This window comes from Amborella trichopoda, chromosome 2, assembly GCF_054954075.1.
Source record: "Amborella trichopoda isolate Santa Cruz 75 chromosome 2, AtrichopodaSantaCruz75HAP2 v2.0, whole genome shotgun sequence".
Classification (NCBI taxonomy): Eukaryota; Viridiplantae; Streptophyta; class Magnoliopsida; order Amborellales; family Amborellaceae; genus Amborella; species Amborella trichopoda.
Genome location: NC_142337.1, coordinates 36408965 through 36420355, shown reverse-complemented (window position 1 = coordinate 36420355; position 11391 = coordinate 36408965). Strand labels below are relative to the sequence as shown.

The window sequence follows — 11391 nt, the reverse complement described above, 5'->3', positions numbered from 1 at the left end:
GGTTTTCAACCATGCCAGATCCAATAAAGGTGGTCCCACAATAGTTTGGGATGTTGAAAATGTAGCTCTAGTTATAAGGGTCCGTTTCATGGTGCTAGAGGCCGATTCTGCCAGAACTATTTCTCAGTCAGCATTACTTCAGACATGTCGGAATGTGATGAAACTTGACCTCATGAAGATCTTGGATAGTTCTAGTGTTGTTCTGAGACTGTCAAAATTTCCACTACTTGCTAGGCCTTTATTGAGCGGGGGCCTCATCTTGATAAAAAATACCTTCCAACAGTTACCCACTAGCTTATGATGAGTATAAGTGGCGGGATGATTTGCCATTTTGTGAGCATGGGTGAGATTCACTGAGGAATGATGTAGAATGATACTGGGAAAGAACTCACTAGGGAGATCGTAAAGGTGGTGCACGCACACGGTCAGTTAGGGAAGACGTGCTGTCATGACCTCGCCTCCTGACCCCTACCGAAGGATGACAAAGTGCGGGATCGCAATTGGAGGTCACAAACATCACTCTGGTGGGAGTAGCTCAACGTATGAAAACGTAAAATCAAGAGCAAACCATGAAAGAAAACTAGAATAAAACCATTCATCAAAACAAATAACAATTCAAAGAGTATAGCCATCTCATTCATCCAAAATTAAAAAGTCTTTACAATTCCTTCTTGGCACTACTGGCCCAAAATACACAAAATGAGGTACACCACACAATACTGAGACATCCAAAACATATAATGAAAGTCTTCAAAGGATGACTTTTTAACCTCTCGACTTCAATCTTTAAATCCCCCAATGGTCACCCACCTTAAGTACAGGTGTCAACATTCTTCACTCTACAGTTATGAAAATAAGATGGAATGAGCTAACAGCCCAGTAAGTAGATCTACACCATTGCATTCCAACTAGCATGACAGTGATAACAATACACAACACACATATACGTACATGTACACATACATCAAATAAAGTCCCTTAACATGCTTCTCAACATTCTAACAGAAATGTGAGAAAGGGAGTCCAATATATATAATGCATAAGTCACAATCACCTTTCTTAAAGTAGAGTAATAAAAATAACAAATCACAATTTTAGTTAAAAGCTCATATAGAAAGCATAAATAAGTCCGGCAAACAGGTCTATCTACCCCTGAAATAGAAGCCACATCGGTCAGGCTAGGACAATCCTGAACTTGGGACTTCTACCCTCTCTCAGGAGGGTGAACCATGACAAGTGGACGACCCACTTCGTAAGGCCCTCACACACACACACATCCCCAGCTCGCTTTAGGGTTTTCGATAGGCAGAAGCCTTGTAAGACTACCCTCTCCTTGCTCCCTTTTAGCGAGAGGGCATTACACTACTATTAGGTGACTCAATGTGTAGTGCCCACATAGATCTGGGGGGCACGACCTCCCAACTACTCACATCCTGAGTGTCGTCCTATCATGGGGAGTCAGGGAAAACAAATCACAGCAGTCAACACTATCATTCACATAGTAGGTGCTATTAGGTGACTCAATGTGTAGTGCCCACATAGATCTGGGGGGCACGACCTCCCAACTACTCACATCCTGAGTGTCGTCCTATCATGGGGAGTCATGGAAAACAAATCACAGCAGTCAGCACTATCATTCACATAGTAGGTGCCCTTTCTCATAATATAATAGCTTCGCAGCTGTTGGTACCATCATTCACATAGTAGGTACCCTTTCACATATAGCATAAGCATCATGATACCATTATTCATACAGTAGGTATCCATTCACATATAGAACAAGTATCAGGATACCATCATTCACACAGTAAGTATCCATTCACATATAGCATAAGCATCATGATACCATCATTCACACAGTAGGTATCCATTCACATATAGCATAAGCATCATGATACCATCATTCACACAATAGGTATCCATTCACATATAGCATAAACATTATTAAAATCAATGCAATTCATATCACAATAAGGCATTCATCATAATCATGCTTCTATGTCATAACAAAACATAACTTCATTATCATGGATGCCTATGAGCGCACACAAGTGAGGTGCTATCTTTTTTACTATTTAGAGTTTGAAGATGGTTCCAAAATCAATTTCGTATCAAACACACATATCTCTCACTCGGGAGTGGTTTAAATACAACAAGATTCTGTTTGACCTCTTAAAGGTTCAAGGAAATGAGGGTTAACTAACTGCCCCTTGCTGCGTACAGTAGACAGCAACGTACTCTGCTTCAGATCATTATAACATTCAAACCGCAAGGAAACTTATGACGATTTCAAAATCAAAGTTTAAGCCAATACGTGTAAATTCCTATGTTACAAAATTTGAAAGCATTTGGATTCCATCTGGTGGTTCAAAAATTCGTGGCAAACATGGTCATAGGTCTGATTTTTATCAATACTGCCCACGATGACATACCTTCATAAAACAAAGTATAACTTTCAATCTAAGAAGCTATTCTAAATAGTTTCTTGATACAAATTTTATCCTATTCAAATATATTTCAAATGGCTATGGTTTGGCAAAAAATGAACTTCATTTGGTTAGCTAAAATCAGTGACCATAGTGGTATTAATGAAAACTTCAGGAAAACAGTCAATAATGATATAGCTTTTCATTTGTAATATAAATTCATTTTTGTAGATAATTTCAGCAATGAGTAAAAACACAAATTTTACGAGACTCATATATCTTTCCAATGGGGGTGGTTTGAGGTCAATCGAACCCCATTTGACTATTCAAGAGCCTCCTACAAGAACATACAAACTTCTAGAGTATCACAGTGGCATACAACATGTCTCAAACATACATTCCATGATCTTCATTTCATGGTGAGGCACATGATAACAACCATTTTCTCACAATGTGAACACACACAAATCATGCATAGCATGCATTTCTTACATAATCTAAGAATCATGCATTCATTCTTGACATTCACCATTATCATAGAACAAGAGCCCCAATTTCTAAATAAAAAGGCGTAAGGATTTTCTTACATCACATACATTTTCACTCTCATTTTACATGCATAAATTCCATACATCCTTATGACTATCATACAATGGTGATGGATCCGCTTACCGAAGCATCAATGGTGTCTTCTCCACTCCTCTCCTCACAGTTCTCACCCACCCAACTATGGCTACCCACCAACAGTCACTTCTTCCCACCTTGTGTCTTAGAGAGAGAAAAATGAAGTAAGAATGAGTGGCACGGGTGCGGAAGGGGGCTTAAATACTCTTGGGTTGAGGTGGCTGGCCAAGTGTCACCAAAAGACTGTAAAATTTGGACATGTGGCACTCAATCAGTATGCATTTAACAAGTGACATACATAAGTCATGCAAGTTAGAGACATAGTCGGTATTGTCACACAAATCCAACTGTCGCTGGCCTCTTCTCCAACTCACCCGGCGCTGGCACTTCCAACGGGTGCTGGCCTCTTCACACAAGTCCACCCGGTGCTAGCCTCTTCTCCAACTCACCCGGTGCTGGTCTCTTCTCCAACTCACCCGGTGCTGGCTCTTCTAGCCGGCACTAGTCTCTTCTCCAACTCACCCGGCGCTGGCTCTTCCAACCGATACTGGTCTCTTCTCCAACTCACCTGGTGCTAGCTCTTCCAATCGACGCTGGTCTCTTCTCCAACTCACCCGGCACTGATCTCTTTATCCAGCAATGCCTTCTAACTGGCCAGGAAACGTTTGGGTCGTCACATGTGCATAAAGATGCACTTAAAAAGTTTGGGGACGCATTTTAAGGTCATGCCTCCGGGACCTGTGCGAAGCCTTTTAACGTCATGCGGCCTAGACATGCACTATAGTTTTAGGGTCATACAACTAGACCATAGCTATGCACTTTTAAACTCATGCAGCTTGGACTATGCAGTTTAAGGTCGTGCAACTAAACATCCGCTACAGTTTAAGGTCATATAGTTTGGACTGTGGTGCTGAGCCTTTTAACGTCATGCGGCTAAGACGTGCACTATGGTTTAAGGTCCTACAGCTAGACCATGGTTATGCAGTTTAAAGCCATAAAACTAGGACCATGCAGTTTAAGGTCATGCAACTAGACCATCACTACAGTTTAAGGTCATATAATTTGGACCATAGAGTTTAGGGTCGTGCATCTAGACTATCGCTACAGTTTAAAGTCATATAATTTGGACCATGGAGTTTAAGGTCGTGCATCTAGACCATCGCTGCAGTTTAAGGTCATAAAGTTTGGACCATGGAGTTTTGGATCGTGCTTCTAGAGCATCGCTACAGTTTAAGGTCATATAGTTTGGACCATGGAGTTTAGGGTCGTGCATCTAGACCATCGCTACAGTTTAAGGTCATATAGTTTGGACCATGGAGTTTAGGGTCATGCATCTAGAACATGCACTTTAAGGTCGTGCAACTAGACCGCCGCTACAGTTTAAGGCCATATAGTTTGGACCACGGTTATCCAGTTTAGAGACCATGTAGTTTAAGGTCGTGCAACTAGACCATCGCTACAGTTTAAGGTCATGTAATTTGGACCATGGAGTTTAGGGTAGTGCATCTAGACCATCGCTATAGTTTAATGTCATATAGTTTTGACCACGGAGTTTAGGGTCATGCATCTAGACCATTGTGTGGGTCACCATATAGGTGGAGCTCCATGGGGACTAGGCCTGTGGATGGCAATCTGACTCCCTGAGGATAAAATGGTTAAGATCATACACAAGCAGAGAGACCAGATGAAAATGGCTGCCCAACGAGGGATGGCGAAAGAAAGAGAACTTCACTGGGGATTAAGGGGGCAAGCGTGACTCCCTGGGGTGAAAGATGGGACACTATGGAGATCGGCTTTTGACAAGTAAGCCGACTCCCTAGGGTTGTTTTCCTTTTTTCTCTTTTATTTTGTTTTTTTTTTACTTTTCTTATTTTTTTCCTTTTTTTTTTTTTTTTTTCATTTTTCTCAATTTTTCTCTTTTTTCTTTTCTCTCTATTTTTTCTTTTCTTTTCTGATAGGATTGAAACATTAGATCTTTGTATTCATTTCTAAAAGAAAAGTGTAAGAAAAGAAAAAAAGAATTTCAAAACAATTCAGAAAGAAAATATTAAAAAAAAAAAGAAAAGAGAAGAAATAAAAAAATTAAATTTTGTTTAAAAAAATCACCAAAATGATGTAATAAAAATAAATTTTAAAATCCTTACTAGCCATAACACTTTTGAATTTTTGCCAAAATAAAAAAATTAGAAAAAAATAGAGCTATTTTTTAATCTTAGTGCTAATTTAAATTTTAGTATCAAAAAATAATACTGCCTAAAATAATAGTTGATAAAATCACTATAGTGCTAATTCAAAACAAACAAAAATAGATTCCAATGCCTTTCATAGATATAAAATCCTTTTTGGTGGATTCTTCTATTGTCTCACATTCGCTTTCTGAACAATGATAGAGGACGCAAGAGTTAATTTGGGGTTTCCAAAGATAGAATAGGAGTGGAGTCAAAAATGAGATCTCTATAGAAAAAATATGAAGGAGGCAAGTATGGAGTTAGTTTCTTGGGAGAATATGATAGAGAATAAAAATATGTTAGGTGTTAGAGAGAGAATGTGAGAAGAAAGGAATAACATGTGGGGTTTTTAGAAAAGTGTGTGGTAGAGGAAAGAGCTTAAAAATTTGACATTGGATTTAGAGAGAGACAAAGGGAGGGAAGAAACATAAGAAGAAAAATGTACATGATGAGAAAAAAATGAGACCATAGAAATTTGTTTTCAAAAGGTGGGGCAAAGTGGCCCATCTACCCATTTATAAAAAAATAAGGGTGCCAATATCAAAAGTAAATTCTCAATGAGTCGATTGTCTTGAAAATAAAAATATCTAATATGGCTTTTTTTTCTTAAAAAACCCTAAAATTTATTCTCAAAATACCAAGTTTCATGATTCAAAAAGCGCAAGAATATCCTTATCAAATTCTTTTGATTTTTTATTTAGGAGAATTTTCCTAAAGGGCTAAAATATCTTACAAAATCATTGAAGGGCTGAAAAGATGTCAACTGCCACTACAAAGTTTACTTTTCAAGTATCATTTGGCAAAAGTATCTCCATAAAAATTTGTTAAAAATTTCCGAAATACTTACCCCAAGTCAAAATTGAGTAACCTCCTAAATTTGCTGTAGCAAAACTATGAAACTACTAGATAATGAAAATACTATCGGTTTTGTATCGCTGACCCAGACAACTAGGGTATTTTTGTTACTTTGCACTTTCATATTTTCAACCTTAAACAACTAAGGATATCTTTTATTTTTAGCTCGAACCACTTACGTAGGCTAAAATTACCGAATTATCCCTATTTGTTCAAAGTACCCAACCTTAAATAGGAGTAGTTTGAGAATTTTTAAATATTTTTTTTACAATTACCTTTATAAAATGAACCTTAAATATAAACACTACAGTGGTAAGTGAGATTTCTATGAGCCCTTCAATAATTTTGTAAGATAACTTGAGCCCCTTAAATGATAGTTACTTTTTGAATGTCGCCATTAGGAATGAAACTTTAGACATCATAATACTGAGGCTAACCACCTAGACCTTCCATGCTCAAAGGCCATGCCTTGCCCTAATCCAACATCTTCCCTCAATTAAAATGGGTATAGTTTCTAACACTAAGTTGGTGGACATACAGATGTGCTCAGACATGGGGGCTAGGCCAGAGAGAGACGAGCTAGACTTTGAGTTCTTGGGCAATAGGAGTAGTGAGCCATACATCATACAGAGCAACATTTACAAAGGAGGGGTTGAAAGTAGAGAAATGAGGCACTCCCTTTGGTTCGACCCGACTGAGGACTTCCACACCTACTCCCTTTGGTTCGACCCGACTGAGGACTTCCACACCTACTCCATTTTATGGAACAACCATCATAATGTGTAACGTCCATTCCCTTTAATTTTAATTAGTATTTTAATATATTTATTGGTGGGTGGATTGCCCACACAACAATCTTGGTCTAGATAGGGCGATCTGGCCAAAGAAAACAAAGCAAAAAAAAGTTATTATTCCGTATTACTTAGTTGGAAGAGCTGAGTAGGCTAGATTGTGTGGCTTCGACAATAGCATTGGAGGTTGGAACTCTCTTATTGTGTTTTCCCTTCTTCTAATGTTAGAAAAAAAAAAAGGATAGCATGTATTTATATTGAATATGTTACAATATATTTATTATTTTTTAAAGGTTTAAAAATAAAGCACTAGGAGGGTTCAAACCCCAAACTTACCATTTGGAGGCACACGCTCTCGCTGCTTCAATTTAATTTATTTATATTTTATATAATATACAAAATTGAGTCGTCAATTCTGACTTAGAATCGGTTCAATTTTGAATAATTCTTGATCTGAATCGGCAATTTTCTAATTGGCTTTAACAACTAAGGTGGCAATTTAGTAAATATATCTGGTGGTTTGTACTTGAATTTTTTTATGTGAAAAGGTTATACATTTCAAGAGAAAATTTTACACTTGCGCCCTCATGTAAAGCTAACCAACTAAGTGATCTTTTGTGGACATAATCTATTCGATGGAGTTCCAAGGTTTACCAAAGGCACTGGACCCAATCTTCACAAGAGAAATAGGATTTGAGGCTTTTATGGAGTTTTAGAAATGTTGAGACTGAAATGGAATTATTTAGGATTATATATGGAGTTCTAATATTCATCATCTGTGCTGGAATAGGTCTTAGTATCCTTTTTTTTCTCTTTTTTTTCATGTTATTCTGCCTTATCCTCTTATATTTATTTGGGGTAGTTTGACAAGAGGAACAAGATCTTTATGTTATAATTGGTAGATTTTAGCCAAATTCCACACCAGGTAGTGGGAAACAATATGCAACACTTTTCGATTTCTAGATTGGTCTAGGATTATCCTATCTTATGTTTCTGATAAGGATACTATTTATAGGTAGTTTTTACTTGATTCTTACTTACATGAGACGTTTTGAGGAAGTTCAATTAGAACTAGATTTATGGTTATTGCTACTATTTGGCTCTTCAGTAGTATCGCATCACACCATTCATGGGTGGTTACAATCATAAAGGCCAATTTCATGAAATGTGTTCTTGGTGCCATGCAGTGTTTTAAAATTCTCGGATTGGTAGATCGTTCACTTACAGATTAGTGTCAGACTGTTAGATCAGCGATTCGGAGTGGGTCCAAATTGGTGATTTAAAAGCATATCTAAAAAGAAATAAAGAGAATTAAAAATTGAAATAGGATTTTTGGGGTGGATATTTCAAAGGACCTAAAAAAAATTAGATAAGTTAAAAAAAAAAAAAAAAAATTTGGATAAGTTAAAAAAAAAAAAAAAAAAAGGAGATGGATTTTTAGGAGGGAAACAAGCTAGGGTCCACATAATCCCAAAACTGGTTATGTCCCGATCAATTCCCATCCATATCAACTATACGAAATCACCGGGTATAAAAATTAGTGCTGTAACAGTCAACAATAGGGCATTATGACAGTCAACATGGAATGTAGCAACATTCAACGCATACGGTATACCTACCTTAAAGTGAGTGATCCTTCTTGTTGTGTAGGTTCAAGGCACAAGAGAGGGAGATCAAAATGTGGAAAAGATAAAAAAGGAAGGAGGGAAAGAAACAGAACCATACTTGTTAAAACAGAGATAGAGAGAACCACATTCCACTCTATACAGAGAGAACTGACTTTAGGGCGAGAAGGAAATTGACAAAAAGCAGTCCAAATTAGATCTTGCTTCTTTTCTCTCATCCTCAATGTTTGTGATTGCATTCACTAGAGGATTCAAAAACTTCCACCTTGCTTAGGACTTATTGAGCAAAACTATTCGGATATCTCTCACGGTTATCTTGCACCCTTATTCAAGGGGATAAAAAACAAACAGTTTCCGGGTTAGTAGTGTGGTATCAAAAGTACTGGACAGAGGAAAGCATAAAAAGTCTAATTTAAGAGGGTATCTATGGTCTTCTCAAGATTATTCGCCGGCATTTTGAGACAATGATGAGCTGGGAAAGGATGGGGCCAGGCCTAGCTAGCCTTGGCCAAGCCTGGCTTAGGTTCCTCTAGGTTTGGTCAGACCCTGGCCAAAGTAGCTCTAACCCCTAACCTAGGCCGTGCTAAATAACCCAAAGAAAAAAAATCGAAAACAAAAGAGAAAAAAGGGGTGGGCTGGGCCGGCATTATTGTGGCTGTAGCCTAGGCTCAGCACCTTATGTCGTGGTGGCTCAGCGCTAGCTCTGATCTTGGTCTACAATTTCTGGCCAAGGAACTAGTCTTTTCGGATTGGACCAACTGTGCTGGACTGGGCCATGCAACCCATTGCCAGGCCTACATTCGCTTGATATTGATCTGTCTTACCTTATTCCAAGAGGCCATGAATTCCTCTACTTGAGATTAATGGATATCTACTATGAAAGATAAGCTTAGCCCTGTGGAGCAAAACCAAGTATAAGAACTTGCCAACTTGTCGCCTAAAAAGAGATCTGTTGGAAAGAAGTGGTCCTAAAGATTAAAAAATGATTGGATTTTAGATAAATATAATGCTGAATTAGTAGCAAATGTTTCACTCTATAGAAAGAGTGGACTATGATGTGAGATTCCCTTCACTGGTAGGAACTGCCTCTACTCGCCTAATCCTTGCAATCATCTCATAAATGGACCTAAAGCTCTTCTTGATGGATTTTAACCATCTCATTGAATTTTTCTCATGTAATTTTGTTGCCACCACAGCAGCTTGGCCTCCTGACCTCCTCTAATAGTCATTTCACAAACTTGCAACATCTCAAGCGCTTTGGGAACAAGTCTGCTATAGTACTAACTAATGCAAAATATAAGGACGCTTTCACGATGTGAAATGAATTTACAAATAGATATCAAAGAACTACAATTTTGATTAAAAATAATGTTGGAAGCTTACATGCCATTCTTTTTAGCTCTTTGATGAAACAATTACTCTAAAAAAATAGCAATCCAACTCTTCTCATATTTCTCATCTGACTCCTAAAATCCCAAAAACACAGGCCTTAATCCTAACAATTAAAATCTAAAGAACTTAAATCTATTAGTCGTATGCTTGCATCAAAGACTCTTCTTTTTTTCCTGTTCTCAGAGTTTTAACAATTATATCAAATGTAGAACGAGAGGCCATTGAGCCTGAGCAAGCCACTTCTATTTGCTTCTTATCTGAATTACTTTCTTTTTTTCTTTTTTTATGTATATGTATTTCTTACTTGCTCCGACATCAATACTCATCCAAGTGAAAAACTTAGAAAACAAAAAGGAAAAAAAAAAAAACAAGAGGAAAGAAGTAAGCAGAATCAAAAAGTTCAAATTTGAATAAAAGTGCATGAGGAAGATTCAATCTCAAGAGTGGACACAAACCGCCCAAGAATTTGGCACTTCTGAACTTATAGTCAACTTTCGCCTTATATTAAATTAGTTATCTAATGATCTAATGTGTTTTCCAAATTTTAATATCCTAAAATAATCTTTCTAAACTGGTAGCAGAGCAAGTGTACACTTTTTTTGTTTGTTTCTTTAATTTTCTTAATTATCTTTATATTTTGGGGACTTCCTCATCAAGTTAAAGCACCATATAGGTTCTTCTCTTCCCCTTAATTTGGCTCTCCCCTTGCAACAGGTTCTTTGTGGATAGGGTGGGCATTAGAATCTACAGGAATACAGAGGCTTCCAACGATGCATTTCCGAATGAGAAGCCAATGTACATCTTCTCAAGCATATGGAATGCCGATGATTGGGCAACAAGGGGGGGCCTTGAAAAGACAGATTGGAAGAACGCTTCATTTGTATCGACTTACAAGAATTTCCAAGTGGATGCATGCCAGTGGAAGGACCCTTACCCAGACTGTGTTTCTACCACCACACAAAACTGGTGGGATCAGAGTGAGGCGTGGACCCTCTCCACCTCCCAAAGGGAGGATTTCAGTTGGGTTGGTCGGAACCTCATAATTTACGACTACTGTCATGACACCAATAGGTACCCTAAACTTCCCAATGAGTGCATCAATTCTCCATGGGATTGATTCCATGTCGAAAAGATAAACAATGCTTCTGCACAAGTGGATTCGTAATTATGGAAGAGGAAATTGAAGACCTGTTACTTCGCTAGTTTTGGTCAGAGCAAGGGGCAAGCCTTTATAAATAAGAAGATTCTTTTTTTTCCCCTCTTTTTGTTGGCCATGTCAGTGTCAGTGGTTGGAATATATAACAAATATTTGTGATATGAGAGATGAGTAGCTTCCTAAGGGAGGCATAGGGGTGAACAATGGTATTCAGTGAATTATTTGATTTTATCTAGTATTATACCATATTCTTTGATAAACATTCATTTCGGTACTTGAGTAAAGTTTTCGGAT

At 37.8% G+C, this 11391-nt stretch overlaps 1 protein-coding gene across 1 annotated transcript; it reads left to right on the top strand.

Annotated features, from left to right (window-relative positions):
* Window positions 1-6509: 6509 nt before the first annotated feature.
* On the top strand, window positions 6510-11172 carry LOC18421462 (putative xyloglucan endotransglucosylase/hydrolase protein 8). Its single transcript, XM_006826447.3, has 2 exons — window positions 6510-6915; window positions 10656-11172. The coding sequence occupies exons 1-2, from the start codon at window positions 6635-6637 to the stop codon at window positions 11056-11058; spliced, it is 684 nt and encodes a 227-aa protein (XP_006826510.2). The 5' UTR covers window positions 6510-6634; the 3' UTR covers window positions 11059-11172.
* Window positions 11173-11391: the final 219 nt, after the last annotated feature.

What these genes read in the sequence shown, in the direction of transcription:
- LOC18421462 (XM_006826447.3), top strand. Translation starts at nt 6,635, where the DNA reads ATGGGTATAGTTTCTAACACTAAGTTGGTGGACATACAGATGTGCTCA. An exon ending in TGGAACAACCATCATAATGT is followed by an intron (nt 6,916 to 10,655) that starts GTAACGTCCATT and finishes CCCTTGCAACAG; the next exon opens with GTTCTTTGTGGATAGGGTGG.